At 47.5% G+C, this 15484-nt stretch overlaps 1 protein-coding gene and 1 long non-coding RNA gene across 4 annotated transcripts in view; both read left to right on the plus strand.

Moving 5' to 3' along the window:
• Positions 1-15484, plus strand: part of stab1 (stabilin 1) — a 155297-nt gene that overhangs the window by 4704 nt on the left and 135109 nt on the right. For all 3 annotated transcript variants that reach the window (XM_041871388.2, XM_045222981.1, XM_045222980.1), the window contains exons 3-7: positions 12-97; positions 456-525; positions 1789-1884; positions 5027-5137; positions 8472-8662. In XM_041871388.2, coding sequence (XP_041727322.2) covers positions 12-97; positions 456-525; positions 1789-1884; positions 5027-5137; positions 8472-8662 — 554 coding nt within the window. The remainder of the gene's footprint in view (positions 1-11; positions 98-455; positions 526-1788; positions 1885-5026; positions 5138-8471; positions 8663-15484) is intronic.
• On the plus strand, positions 1895-2367 carry LOC123491613. Its single transcript, XR_006661483.1, has 3 exons — positions 1895-2025; positions 2182-2248; positions 2318-2367. It is a non-coding gene; the product is annotated as an uncharacterized LOC123491613 (long non-coding RNA).

Here is a 15484-nt window from a genome sequence, read left to right on the forward strand (position 1 = left end):
TGTTTCTGCAGCCTGTCCCAGCTGGAATGGGAGGACCTGTAACTGGCACGGGACCTGCATGGATGGAATATCAGGGAATGGGACCTGTGTCTGTAATGTGAGAACTGGACTTTAAACATGTTTAACACTCTACTGGCTCCCTTCTCCCTATGTAGTGCAGAGCCCTGTGGGAATTGGGACGCAGATACAGTGTTATGTCTGATTTCTCTGTAAAGTACCCATTTCCAGGGTGTAATCTCAAATGTATACTGTGTGTATAATGTTGAGTACAATCTTGAATTTAGATGTTGTGCTTTCCCCCCCCGCTCTCTGGCTACTTCCCAATTGTTCACCATTTTCCAGAAGTGTGTACCATTGTCAAATCTATGCAAGAAAGTGTGCGAGTGCACACTTCGGGAGAAGGGTGGAGAATCAAGACTCAGCCTCTGTGTGTTTCACTGTGTTGCCTTGGTCAGGAGGGATACACGGGCTTTGTCTGCCAGCAGTGTTCCAACAAGAATTCATACGGAGACAACTGTAAATCAGGTACCTCTCTCTCTCTCTCTCTCTCTCTCTCTCTCTCTCTCTCTCTCTCTCTCTCTCTCTCTCTCTCTCTCTCTCTCTCTCTCTCTCTCTCTCGTGTACTGTCGGCAGGTTTTCAGGCACATGCCTTTAAGCATGTTGTTTCGTTCCGAAGGCAAGTGTTGATGTTTCTGAATAACAATGAGCAACAGTTAAATGTGCATTTTAAAGTGAGGCATGGGGAGGGGCTCTACGCAGGGTTTGCCAGCACAGATAGTCTACGGTGCTTTGAGTGTGGGGATTTGGGGCATAAGAGCTTTGCGTGACCACATAAAGGCCGTAGACAAGGTGAGGGTTCAAGCACAAGTGGGGGAAATAGAGGTCAACGTGCAGGAGGCCATGAGACGCAGGCAGCAGAGGCTGGGTCTAGTCATGCTATAGATGGTGGTGTAGATGGGGCTGGGTCTAGTCATGCTATAGATGGTGGTGTAGATGAGGCTGGAACTCTACGATGGATTTGACGAAAGACAGAAATGGGGAGGAGCCTCATTCAGGCTCAGTGGGGGTGTTAAGGGACATCATTAATCAGTTTGACGAGACATTATACATGAGTGAAGGTTTTTGGGGCTAGGGTGATTGCAGCCCGGCTCAATCGGTTTTACATGTCCAGGAATCAGAGCAATAGGCTGTTGGGCGCTACCATTCTCCCGGTGGGTTTTTCGGATCACCACATAACCATGGCTCGGCTGTCTATTTCACCAGGACCTCAGCAGGGATCCTATTGGAAGTTTAATGTAAAGCTCTTGCAAGATGCCACTTTTTGCTCAGGTTTCCAGACTTTTTGGTGGGGGCAGCGAAGAGAGGAGTATGAGTCTCTGAGTCAATGGTGGGATGTGGGAAAAGTCCAAATACTGCTTTTCTGTCAACAGTATACAGCTCTCTCATCCTTAGAGGCGAGTATTGGGGGAACTTGAGCGTAGTATCTCTCCCCCATCTCTCTCTCTCTCTCTCTCTCTCTCTCTCTCTCTCTCTCTCTCTCTCTCTCTCTCTCTCTCTCTCTCTCTCTCTCTCTCATCTCTCTCCCCCCATCTCTCTCTCTCCCTCTCTCTCCCTCTCTCTCTCCCCATCTCTCTCTCTCCCTCTCTCTCTCCCCATCTCTCTCTCTCCCTATCTTTCTCTCCCTGCTATATCTCTCTTTTCCCCCCATTTCTCTCTCTTTCTCTCTCCACCAGGAATATTCTAACTTGTCAGCTAATGTTGTCATTGTTGTTTTGGTGTGTTGTCCAGAGTGTGACTGTGTGAATGGAGAGTGTAACAACGGTCCTGATGGAAATGGAGAGTGCTACTGCCAGCCTCCATACACTGGACCCAGGTGTGACCAAGGTAACCCCCTCCTCCTTTACACCAGAATGGCACCCTATCCCCTACAGGCTATAGGTTAGGAGAGTTAGGGTCAGGGGTTATAGGTTAGGAGAGTTAGGGTCAGGGGTTATAGGTTAGGAGAGTTAGGGTCAGGGGCTATAGGTTAGGGTCAGGGGTTATAGGTTAGGAGAGTTAGGGTCAGGGGTTATTGGTTAGGAGAGTTAGGGTCAGGGGTTATAGGTTAGGAGAGTTAGGGTCAGGGGTTATAGGTTAGGAGAGTTAGGGTCAGGGGTTATAGGTTAGGGTCAGGGGTTATAGGTTAGGAGAGTTAGGGTCAGGGGCTATAGGTTAGGAGAGTTAGGGTCAGGGGTTATAGGTTAGGAGAGTTAGGGTCAGGGGTTATAGGTTAGGAGAGTTAGGGTCAGGGGTTATAGGTTAGGGTCAGGGGCTATAGGTTAGGGTCAGGGGCTATAGGTTAGGGTCAGGGGCTATAGGTTAGGAGAGTTAGGGTCAGGGGTTATAGGTTAGGAGAGTTAGGGTCAGGGGTCAGGGGTTATAGGTTAGGAGAGTTAGGGTCAGGGGTTATAGGTTAGGGTAAAAAAGTATTTGATTCCATTTTTACATTTAGCAGACGCTCTTATCCAGAGTGACTTACAGGAGCAATTAGGGTTAAGTGCCTTGCTTAAGGGCACATCGACAGATTTTTCACCTAGTCGGCTTGGGGATTAGAACCAGCAACCTTTCGGTTACTGGCACAACGCTCTTAACCACTAAGCTACCTGCCTCCCCTGCTGATTTTGTACGTTTGCCCACTGACAAAGAAATGATCAGTCTATAATTTTAATGGTAGGTTTATTTGAACAGTGAGAGACAGAATAACAACAACAAAATCCAGAAAAACAAATGTCAATGTTACAAATTGATTTGCATTTTAATGAGGGAAATAAGTATTTGACCCCCTCTCAATCAGAAAGATTTCTGGCTCCCATGTGTCTTTTATACAGGTAACGAGCTGAGATTAGGAGCACACTCTTAAAGGGAGTGCTCCTAATCTCAGCTTGTTACCTGTATAAAAGACACCTGTCCACAGAAGCAATCAATCAATCAGATTCCAAACTCTCCACCATGGCCAAGACCAAAGAGCTCTCCAAGGATGTCAGGGATTAAATTGTAGACCTACACAAGGCTGGAATGGGCTACAAGACCATCGCCAAGCAGCTTGGTGAGAAGGTGACAACAGTTGGTGCGATTATTCGCAAATGGAAGAAACACAAAAGACCTGTCAATCTCCCTCGGCCTGGGGCTCCATGCAAGATCTCACCTCGTGGAGTTGCAATGATCATGAGAACGGTGAGGAATCAGCCCAGAACTACACGGGAGGATCTTGTCAATGATCTCAAGGCAGCTGGGACCATAGTCACCAAGAAAACAATTGGCAACACACTACGCCATGAAGGACTGAAATCCTGCAGCGCCCGCAAAGTCCCTCTGCTCAAGAAAGCACATATACAGACCCGTATGAAGTTTGCCAATGAACATCTGAATGATTCAGAGGAGAACTGGGTGAAAGTGTTGTGGTCAGCTCTTTGGCATCAACTCATGTTTGGAGGAGGAGGAATGCTGCCTATGACCCCAAGAACACCATCCCCACCATGGCCTCCCAAGTGGCGCAGTGGTCTAAGGCACTGCATCGCAGTGCTAGCTGTGCCACTAGAGATCCTGGTTTGTATCCAGGCTCTGTTGTAGCCGGCTGCGACCGGGAGACCCATGGGGCGGCGCACAATTGGTCCAGGGTAGGGGAGGGAATGGCTGGCAGGGATGTAGCTCAGTTGGTAGAGCATGGTGTTTGCAACGCCAGTGTTGTGGGTTTGATTCCCACGGGGGGCCAGTATGAAAAACAAAAATAAATAATGTATGCAACTGTAAGTCGCTCTGGAAGAGCGTCTACTAAATAAAATAAAAAATCAAACATGGAGGTGGAAACATTATGCTTTGGGGGTGTTTTTCTGCTAAGGGGACAGGACAACTTCACCGCATCAAAGGGACGATGGATGGGGCCATGTACCGTCAAATCTTGGGTGAGAACCTCCTTCCCTCAGCCAGGGCATTGAAAATGGGTCGTGGATGGGTATTCCAGCATGACAATGACCCAAAACACACGGCCAAGGCAACAAAGGAGTGGCTCAAGAAGAGGCACATTAAGGTCCTGGAGTGGCCTAGCCAGTCTCCAGACCTTAATCCCATAGAAAATCTGTGGAGGGAGCTGAAGGTTCGAGTTGCCAAACGTCAGCCTCGAAACCTTAATGACTTGGAGAAGATCTGCAAAGAGGAGTGGGACAAAATCCCTCCTGAGATGTGTGCAAACCTGGTGGCCAACTACAAGTAACGTCTGACCTCTGTGATTGCCAATAAGGGTTTTGCCACCAAGTACTAAGTCATGTTTTGCAGAGGGGTCAAATACTTATTTCCCTCATTTAAAATGCAAATAAATTTATAACATTTTTGACATGCGTTTTTCTGGATTTGTTGTTATTCTGTCTCTCACTGTTCAAATAAACCTACCATTAAAATTACAGACTGATCATAACTTTGTCAGTGGGCAAACGTACAAAATCAGCAAGGGATCAAATACTTTTTTCCCTCACTGTATATAGTGCACTTCTTTTGACCAGAGCACTATATGCCCTGGTCAAAGTAGTGCACAATATAGGGAATAGGGTGCCATTTGTGATCCAGACCAGATATAGTCCATTGATTTTGACTGTTACAAAAAAAACATGATTTCACATGTAAAATCATGTTAAAACGTGTTTTTGGAACACCTCACATGTTTTTGGAACACCTGATCACGTTTTCACATACGTAGTTTCATGTTATCACGTTGTTTTACATGTTGTCACATTGACTTCAAATAAGATCACACGTGATTACATAAAAACATGTGATTTTGGAACATTTCACATGTGAAATTCATTAGTTTTGTCCTTAAAGGGAAACCCAGCTTTGACCGTGTTCTGGACAGACAAGCTTTCAAAAATAAAATCAATGGTTTGATGATTGTCATCTTGTTCACATTTAGTGATCTCATTTAGTGATCTCATTCCAGAAAGGTATTTCAGTAGCTTGGTGTCTTTACTGATGGTGTGTATTGTGTTCCCTCCAGTCTCTGCTGCCTGTAAGAACTGCAGTGCCTACTCCCACTGTAAAGGTGTTGTGGAGAATGCTGTGTGTCAATGTCTTCCTGGGTTTCACAAGACTGGAGACCGTTGCTCAGGTAACAGAGACCATAGATATTACTAGGGTTGCGAAATTCTGCTAACTTTCCAAAAATTCCTAGGTTTCCAAGACATGCCGCTTTGAGGGTTCCCAGAACAGGAGGAAATAAGCAGGAAGACTGGAATCCTCCAACCAGAATAGTTGTCACTGATCTGGAATCCTCCAACCAGACTAGTTGTCACTGATCTGGAATCCTCCAACCAGACTAGTTGTCACTGATCTGGAATCCTCCAACCAGACTAGTTATCACTGATCTGGAATCCTCCAACCAGACTAGTTGACACTGATCTGGAATCCTCCAACCAGACTAGTTTCCACTGATCTGGAATCCTCCAACCAGACTAGTTGCCACTGATCTGGAATCCTCCAACCAGACTAGTTTCCACTGATCTGGAATCCTCCAACCAGACTAGTTGCCACTGATCTGGAATCCTCCAACCAGACTAGTTTCCACTGATCTGGAATCCTCCAACCAGACTAGTTGTCACTGATCTGGAATCCTCCAACCAGACTAGTTGTCACTGATCTGGAATCCTCCAACCAGACTAGTTGTCACTGATCTGGAATCCTCCAACCAGACTAGTTGTACTGATCTGGAATCCTCCAACCAGACTAGTTGTACTGATCTGGAATCCTCCAACCAGACTAGTTGACACTGATCTGGAATCCTCCAACCAGACTAGTTGTCACTGATCTGGAATCCTCCAACCAGACTAGTTGACACTGATCTGGAATCCTCCAACCAGACTAGTTGTACTGATCTGGAATCCTCCAACCAGACTAGTTATCACTGATCTGGAATCCTCCAACCAGACTAGTTGCCACTGATCTGGAATCCTCCAACCAGACTAGTTGACACTGATCTGGAATCCTCCAACCAGACTAGTTGTACTGATCTGGAATCCTCCAACCAGACTAGTTATCACTGATCTGGAATCCTCCAACCAGACTAGTTGCCACTGATCTGGAATCCTCCAACCAGACTAGTTGACACTGATCTGGAATCCTCCAACCAGACTAGTTATCACTGATCTGGAATCCTCCAACCAGACTAGTTGTCACTGATCTGGAATCCTCCAACCAGACTAGTTGTCACTGATCTGGAATCCTCCAACCAGACTAGTTGCCACTGATCTGGAATCCTCCAACCAGACTAGTTGCCACTGATCTGGAATCCTCCAACCAGACTAGTTGTCACTGATCTGGAATCCTCCAACCAGACTAGTTGACACTGATCTGGAATCCTCCAACCAGACTAGTTGTCACTGATCTGGAATCCTCCAACCAGACTAGTTGTCACTGATCTGGAAACCTTCAACCAGACTAGTTGACACTGATCTGGAATCCTCCAACCAGACTAGTTGACACTGATCTGGAAACCTCCAACCAGACTAGTTGACACTGATCTGGAATCCTCCAACCAGACTAGTTGCCACAGATCTGGAATCCTCCAACCAGACTAGTTGTACTGATCTGGAATCCTCCAACCAGACTAGTTGACACTGATCTGGAATCCTCCTACCAGACTAGTTGCCACTGATCTGGAATCCTCCAACCAGACTAGTTGTCACTGATCTGGAATCCTCCAACCAGACTAGTTGTCACTGATCTGGAATCCTCCAACCAGACAAGTTGTACTGATCTGGAATCCTCCAACCAGACTAGTTGTCACTGATCTGGAATCCTCCAACCAGCCTAGTTGTCACTGATCTGGAATACTCCAACCAGACTAGTTGTCACTGATCTGGAATCCTCCAACCAGACTAGTTGCCACTGATCTGGAATCCTCCAACCAGACTAGTTGTCACTGATCTGGAATCTTCCAACCAGACTAGTTGTACTGATCTGGAATCCTCCAACCAGACTAGTTGTCACTGATCTGGAATCCTCCAACCAGACTAGTTGCACTTATCTGGTATCCTCCAACCAGAATAGTTGTCACTGATCTGGAATCATCCAACCAGACTAGTTGTCACTGATCTGGAATCCTCCAACCAGACGAGTTGTACTGATCTGGAATCCTCCAACCAGACTAGTTTCACTGATCTGGAATCCTCCAACCAGACTAGTTGTACTTATCTGGTATCCTCCAACCAGAATAGTTGTCACTGATCTGGAATCTTCAAAACAGACTAGTTGTCACTGATCTGGAATCCTCCAACCAGACTAGTTGTCAATGATCTGGAATCCTCCAACCAGACTAGTTGTCACTGATCTGGAAACCTTCAACCAGACTAGTTGACACTGATCTGGAATCCTCCAACCAGACTAGTTGACACTGATCAGGAATCGTTCAACCAGACAAGTTGTACTGATCTGGAATCCTCCAACCAGACTAGTTGACACTGATCTGGAATCCTCCAACCAGACTAGTTGTCACTGATCTGGAATCCTCCAACCAGACTAGTTGACACTGATCTGGAATCTTCAAAACAGACTAGTTATCACTGATCTGGAATCCTCCAACCAGACTAGTTGTCACTGATCTGGAAACCTTCAACCAGACTAGTTGACACTGATCTGGAATCCTCCAACCAGACTAGTTGACACTGATCAGGAATCGTCCAACCAGACAAGTTGTACTGATCTGGAATCCTCCAACCAGACTAGTTGTCACTGATCTGGAATCTTCAAAACAGACTAGTTATCACTGATCTGGAATCCTCCAACCAGACTAGTTGTCACTGATCTGGAATCCTCCAACCAGACTAGTTGCCACAGATCTGGAATCCTCCAACCAGACTAGTTGTCACTGATCTGGAATCCTCCAACCAAACTAGTTGTCACTGATATGGAATCCTCCAACCAGACTAGTTGCCACTGATCTGGAATCCTCCAACCAGACTAGTTGTCACTGATCTGGAATCCTCCAACCAGACTAGTTGTCACTGATCTGGAATCCTCCAACCAGACTAGTTGTCACTGATCTGGAATCCTCCAACCAGACGAGTTGTCACTGATCTGGAATCCTCCAACCAGACTAGTTGTCACTGATCTGGAATCCTCCAACCAGACTAGTTGTCACTGATCTGGAAACCTCCAACCAGACTAGTTGTCACTGATCTGGAATCCTCCAACCAGACTAGTTGTCACTGATCTGGAATACTCCAACCAGACTAGTTGACACTGAACTTACTATGCATGTTGTGTAGATGAAGTAACATGTGATTTCACTATAACATTGAATGGCATTTAAGACATTGTAGCTATGTTCTTCATTATTATTCAAGTCAATGTATTCTATTTAACTTATTCACCTTAAACTTTGAAGCCAAATTATTATATTCTGCTCTATTCTGTTCTATTCTGTTCTATTCCATGTTAATTCCCAGGTTTCTGTTCAGCCAAGCAGTGTGATGTGAATGCGGACTGTTCTTGGCTGGGGGGGCGGGTGTTCCAGTGCCAGTGTAAGGCAGGTTACCAAGGGGATGGCCGGGTGTGTGTTCCTATCAACCCATGTGACAAGGACAACGGAGGATGTCCTCGCAACTCCACCGTCTGTGTCTACACCAGCCCTGGCAGGGTGAGTCTGTGTCTATACCAGCCCTGGCACGGTGAGTCTGTGTCTATACCAGCCCTGGCACGGTGAGTCTGTGTCTATACCAGCCCTGGCAGGGTGAGTCTGTGTCTATACCAGCCCTGGCAGGGTGAGTCTGTGTCTATACCAGCCCTGGCACGGTGAGTCTGTGTCTATACCAGCCCTGGCAGGGTGAGTCTGTGTCTATACCAGCCCTGGCAGGGTGAGTCTGTGTCTATACCAGCCCTGGCAGGGTGAGTCTGTGTTATACCAGCCCTGGCAGGGTGAGTCTGTGTCTATACCAGCCCTGGCAGGGTGAGTCTGTGTCTATACCAGCCCTGGCAGGGTGAGTCTGTGTCTATACCAGCCCTGGCAGGGTGAGTCTGTGTTATACCAGCCCTGGCAGGGTGAGTCTGTGTCTATACCAGCCCTGGCAGGGTGAGTCTGTGTCTATACCAGCCCTGGCAGGGTGAGTCTGTGTCTATACCAGCCCCTGCAGGGTGAGTCTGTGTCTATACCAGCCCTGGCAGGGTGAGTCTGTGTCTATACCAGCCCTGGCAGGGTGAGTCTCTGTCTATACCAGCAGGGTTAGTCTGTGTCTATACCAGCCCTGGCAGGGTGAGTCTGTGTCTATACCAGCCCTGGCAGGGTGAGTCTCTGTCTATACCAGCAGGGTTAGTCTGTGTCTATACCAGCCCTGGCAGGGTTAGTCTGTGTCTATACCAGCAGGTTAGTCTGTGTCTATACCAGCAGGGTTAGTCTGTATCTACACCAGCAGGGTTAGTCTGTGTCTCTACCAGCAGGGTTAGTCTGTGTCTATACCAGCAGGGTTGGTCTGTGTCTATACCAGCAGGGTTAGTCTGTGTCTATACCAGCAGGGTTAGTCTGTGTCTATACCAGCAGGGTTAGTCTGTGTCTCTACCAGCAGGTTAGTCTGTGTCTATACCAGCAGGGTTAGTCTGTGTCTATACCAGCAGGTTAGTCTGTGTCTATACCAGCAGGGTTAGTCTGTGTCTATACCAGCAGGGTTAGTCTGTGTCTCTACCAGCAGGGTTAGTCTGTGTCTATACCAGCAGGGTTAGTCTGTGTCTCTACCAGCAGGGTTAGTCTGTGTCTCTACCAGCAGGGTTAGTCTGTGTCTCTACCAGCAGGGTTAGTCTGTGTCTATACCAGCAGGGTTAGTCTGTGTCTCTACCAGCAGGTTAGTCTGTGTCTATACCAGCAGGGTTAGTCTGTGTCTATACCAGCAGGTTAGTCTGTGTCTATACCAGCAGGGTTAGTCTGTGTCTATACCAGCAGGGTTAGTCTGTGTCTCTACCAGCAGGGTTAGTCTGTGTCTCTACCAGCAGGGTTAGTCTGTGTCTCTACCAGCAGGGTTAGTCTGTGTCTATACCAGCAGGGTTAGTCTGTGTCTATACCAGCAGGGTTAGTCTGTGTCTCTACCAGCAGGGTTAGTCTGTGTCTCTACCAGCAGGGTTAGTCTGTGTCTCTACCAGCAGGGTTAGTCTGTGTCTATACCAGCAGGGTTAGTCTGTGTCTATACCAGCAGGGTTAGTCTGTGTCTCTACCAGCAGGGTTAGTCTGTGTCTCTACCAGCAGGGTTAGTCTGTGTCTCTACCAGCAGGGTTAGTCTGTGTCTATACCAGCAGGGTTAGTCTGTGTCTATACCAGCAGGGTTAGTCTGTGTCTATACCAGCAGGGTTAGTCTGTGTCTATACCAGCAGGGTTAGTCTGTGTCTCTACCAGCAGGGTTAGTCTGTGTCTCTACCAGCAGGGTTAGTCTGTGTCTATACCAGCAGGGTTAGTCTGTGTCTATACCAGCAGGGTTAGTCTGTGTCTATACCAGCAGGGTTGGTCTGTGTCTCTACCAGCAGGGTTAGTCTGTGTCTATACCAGCAGGGTTAGTCTGTGTCTCTACCAGCAGGGTTAGTCTGTGTCTCTACCAGCAGGGTTAGTCTGTGTCTATACCAGCAGGGTTAGTCTGTGTCTATACCAGCAGGGTTAGTCTGTGTCTATACCAGCAGGGTTAGTCTGTGTCTATACCAGCAGGGTTAGTCTGTGTCTCTACCAGCAGGGTTAGTCTGTGTCTATACCAGCAGGGTTAGTCTGTGTCTCTACCAGCAGGGTTAGTCTGTGTCTCTACCAGCAGGGTTAGTCTGTGTCTCTACCAGCAGGGTTAGTCTGTGTCTCTACCATTAGGGTTAGTCTGTGTCTCTACCAGCAGGGTTAGTCTGTGTCTATACCAGCAGGGTTAGTCTGTGTCTATACCAGCAGGGTTAGTCTGTGTCTATACCAGCAGGGTTAGTCTGTGTCTATACCAGCAGGGTTAGTCTGTGTCTCTACCAGCAGGGTTAGTCTGTGTCTATACCAGCAGGGTTAGTCTGTGTCTCTACCAGCAGGGTTAGTCTGTGTCTCTACCAGCAGGGTTAGTCTGTGTCTCTACCAGCAGGGTTAGTCTGTGTCTCTACCAGCAGGGTTAGTCTGTGTCTCTACCAGCAGGGTTAGTCTGTTAATGGAAAACTAGCTGTTATTGGCAGAGAGGTTTCAGGCCGTCTTTTCAATCAGCTCTGACACTAAAAGGGCTTTATACTGTAATTTTCACAATTTCACAGTATTATTCCAACCTCATAGCGTGGAAATACAGTATCTCACAAAAGTGAGTACACCCCTCACATTTTTGTAAATATTTGAGTATATCTTTTCATGTGACAACACTGAAGAAATGACACTTTGCTACAATGTAAAGTAGTGAGTGTACAGCTTGTATAACAGTGTACATTTGCTGTCCCCTCAAAATAACTCAACACACAGCCATTAATATATAAACCGCTGGCAACAAAAGTGAGTACACCCCTAAGTGAAAATGTCCAAATTGGGCCCAAAGTGTCAATATTTTGTGTGGCCACCATCATTTTCCAGCACTGCCTTAACCCTCTTGGGCATGGAGTTCACCAGAGCTTCACAGGTTGCCACTGGAGTCCTCTTCCACTCCTCCATGATGATATCACGGAGCTGGTGGATGTTAGAGACCTTGCACTCCTCCACCTTCCGTTTGAGGATGCCCCACAGATGCTCAATAGGGTTTAGGTCTGGAGACATGCTTGGCCAGTCCATCACCTTTACCCTCAGCTTCTTTAGCAAGGCAGTGGTCGTCTTGGAGGTGTGTTTGGGGTCGTTATCATGTTGGAATAGTGCCCTGCGGCCCAGTCTCCGAAGGGAGGGGATCATGCTCTGCTTCAGTATGTCACAGTACATGTTGCATTAATGGTTCCCTCAATGAACTGTAGCTCCCCAGTGCCGGCAGCACTCATGCAGCCCCAGACCATGACACTCCCACCACCATGCTTGACTGTAGGCAAGACACACTTGTCTTTGTACTCCTCACCTGGTTGCCGCCACACACGCTTGACACCATCTGAACCAAATAAGTTTATCTTGGTCTCATCAGACCACAGGACATGGTTCCAGTAATCCATGTCCTTAGTCTGCTTGTCTTCAGCAAACTGTTTGCGGGCTTTCTTGTGCATCATCTTTAGAAGAGGCTTCCTTCTGGGACGACAGCCATGCAGACCAATTTGGTGCAGTGTATGGTCTGAGCACTGACAGGCTGACCCCCGACCCCTTCAACCGCTGCAGCAATGCTGGCAGCACTCATACGTCTATTTCCCAAAGACAACCTCTGGATATGACGCTGAGCACGTGCACTCAACTTCTTTGGTCGACCATGGCGAGGCCTGTTCTGAGTGGAACCTGTCCTGTTAAACCGCTGTACGGTCTTGGCCACCGTGCTGCAGCTCAGTTTCAGGGTCTTGGCAAACTTCTTATAGCCCAGGCCATCTTTATGTAGAGCAACAATTCTTTTTTTTTCAGATCCTCAGAGAGTTCTTTGCCATGAGGTGCCATGTTGAACTTCCAGTGACCAGTATGAGGGAGTGTGAGAGCGATGACACCAAATTTAACACACCTGCTCCCCGTTCACACCTGAGACCTTGTAACACTAACGAGTCACACCGGGGAGGGAAAATGGCTAATTGGGCCCAATTTGGACATTTTCACTTAGGGGTGTACTCACTTTTGTTGCCAGTGGTTTATATATTAATGGCTGTGTGTTGAGTTATTTTGAGGGGACAGCAAATGTACACTGTTATACAAGCTGTACACTCACTACTTTACATTGTAGCAAAGTGTCATTTCTTCAGTGTTGTCACATGAAAAGATATACTCAAATATTTACAAAAATGTGAGGGGTGTACTCACTTTTGTGAGATACTGTATATATGATACACAGGAAAGTCACGTTTTAGACTGCACTGGGCCTTTAACATTAACAACCAGTCTAAGTGTGTGTGTATGGTTGAGGGGGATGGTTAGGTGTAACTCTGTGTGTATGGTCGAGGGGGATGGTTAGGTGTAACTCTGTGTGTATGGTCGAGGGGGATGGTTAGGTGTAACTCTGTGTGTATGGTTGAGGGAGATGGTTAGGTGTAACTCTGTGTGTATGGTTGAGGGGGATGGTTAGGTGTAACTCTGTGTGTATGGTCGAGGGGGATGGTTAGGTGTAACTCTGTGTGTATGGTTGAGGGGGATGGTTAGGTGTAACTCTGTGTGTATGGTCGAGGGGATGGTTAGGTGTAACTCTGTGTGTATGGTCGAGGGGGATGGTTAGGTGTAACTCTGTGTGTATGGTTGAGGGGATGGTTAGGTGTAACTCTGTGTGTATGGTTGAGGGGGATGGTTAGGTGTAACTCTGTGTGTATGGTTGAGGGGGATGGTTAGGTGTATCTCTGTGTGTATGGTTGAGGGGGATGGTTAGGTGTATCTCCAGTGTAACTCTGTGTGTATGGTTGAGGGAGATGGTTAGGTGTAACTCTGTGTGTATGGTTGAGGGAGATGGTTAGGTGTAACTCTGTGTGTATGGTTGAGGGGGATGGTTAGGTGTAACTCTGTGTGTATGGTCGAGGGGGATGGTTAGGTGTAACTCTGTGTGTATGGTTGAGGGGGATGGTTAGGTGTAACTCTGTGTGTATGGTCGAGGGGGATGGTTAGGTGTAACTCTGTGTGTATGGTCGAGGGGGATGGTTAGGTGTAACTCTGTGTGTATGGTTGAGGGGGATGGTTAGGTGTAACTCTGTGTGTATGGTTGAGGGGGATGGTTAGGTGTAACTCTGTGTGTATGGTTGAGGGGGATGGTTAGGTGTATCTCTGTGTGTATGGTTGAGGGGGATGGTTAGGTGTATCTCCAGTGTAACTCTGTGTGTATGGTTGAGGGAGATGGTTAGGTGTAACTCTGTGTGTATGGTTGAGGGGGATGGTTAGGTGTAACTCTGTGTGTATGGTCGAGGGGGATGGTTAGGTGTAACTCTGTGTGTATGGTTGAGGGGGATGGTTAGGTGTAACTCTGTGTGTATGGTCGAGGGGGATGGTTAGGTGTAACTCTGTGTGTATGGTTGAGGGGGATGGTTAGGTGTAACTCTGTGTGTATGGTTGAGGGGGATGGTTAGGTGTAACTCTGTGTGTATGGTCGAGGGGGATGGTTAGGTGTAACTCTGTGTGTATGGTTGAGGGGGATGGTTAGGTGTAACTCTGTGTGTATGGTTGAGGGGGGATGGTTAGGTGTAACTCTGTGTGTATGGTTGAGGGGGATGGTTAGGTGTAACTCTGTGTGTATGGTCGAGGGGGATGGTTAGGTGTAACTCTGTGTGTATGGTTGAGGGGGATGGTTAGGTGTAACTCCAGTGTAACTCTGTGTGTATGGTCGAGGGGGATGGTTAGGTGTAACTCTGTGTGTATGGTTGAGGGAGATGGTTAGGTGTAACTCTGTGTGTATGGTTGAGGGGGATGGTTAGGTGTAACTCTGTGTGTATGGTCGAGGGGGATGGTTAGGTGTAACTCTGTGTGTATGGTTGAGGGGGATGGTTAGGTGTAACTCTGTGTGTATGGTTGAGGGAGATGGTTAGGTGTAACTCTGTGTGTATGGTTGAGGGGGATGGTTAGGTGTAACTCTGTGTGTATGGTCGAGGGGATGGTTAGGTGTAACTCTGTGTGTATGGTTGAGGGGGATGGTTAGGTGTAACTCTGTGTGTATGGTTGAGGGAGATGGTTAGGTGTAACTCTGTGTGTATGGTTGAGGGGGATGGTTAGGTGTAACTCTGTGTGTATGGTTGAGGGGGATGGTTAGGTGTAACTCTGTGTGTATGGTTGAGGGGGATGGTTAGGTGTAACTCTGTGTGTATGGTTGAGGGGGATGGTTAGGTGTAACTCTGTGTGTATGGTTGAGGGGGATGGTTAGGTGTAACTCTGTGTGTATGGTCGAGGGGATGGTTAGGTGTAACTCTGTGTGTATGGTCGAGGGGGATGGTTAGGTGTAACTCTGTGTGTATGGTTGAGGGGGATGGTTAGGTGTAACTCTGTGTGTATGGTCGAGGGGATGGTTAGGTGTAACTCTGTGTGTATGGTTGAGGGGGATGGTTAGGTGTAACTCTGTGTGTATGGTCGAGGGGGATGGTTAGGTGTAACTCTGTGTGTATGGTTGAGGGGGATGGTTAGGTGTAACTCTGTGTGTATGGTCGAGGGGGATGGTTAGGTGTAACTCTGTGTGTATGGTTGAGGGAGATGGTTAGGTGTAACTCTGTGTGTATGGTCGAGGGGGATGGTTAGGTGTATCTCTGTGTGTATGGTTGAGGGGGATGGTTAGGTGTATCTCCAGTGTAACTCTGTGTGTATGGTTGAGGGAGATGGTTAGGTGTAACTCTGTGTGTATGGTTGAGGGGGATGGTTAGGTGTAACTCTGTGTGTATGGTTGAGGGGGATGGTTAGGTGTAACTCTGT

Source organism: Coregonus clupeaformis, chromosome 10, assembly GCF_020615455.1.
Source record: "Coregonus clupeaformis isolate EN_2021a chromosome 10, ASM2061545v1, whole genome shotgun sequence".
Lineage (NCBI taxonomy): Eukaryota > Metazoa > Chordata > Actinopteri > Salmoniformes > Salmonidae > Coregonus > Coregonus clupeaformis.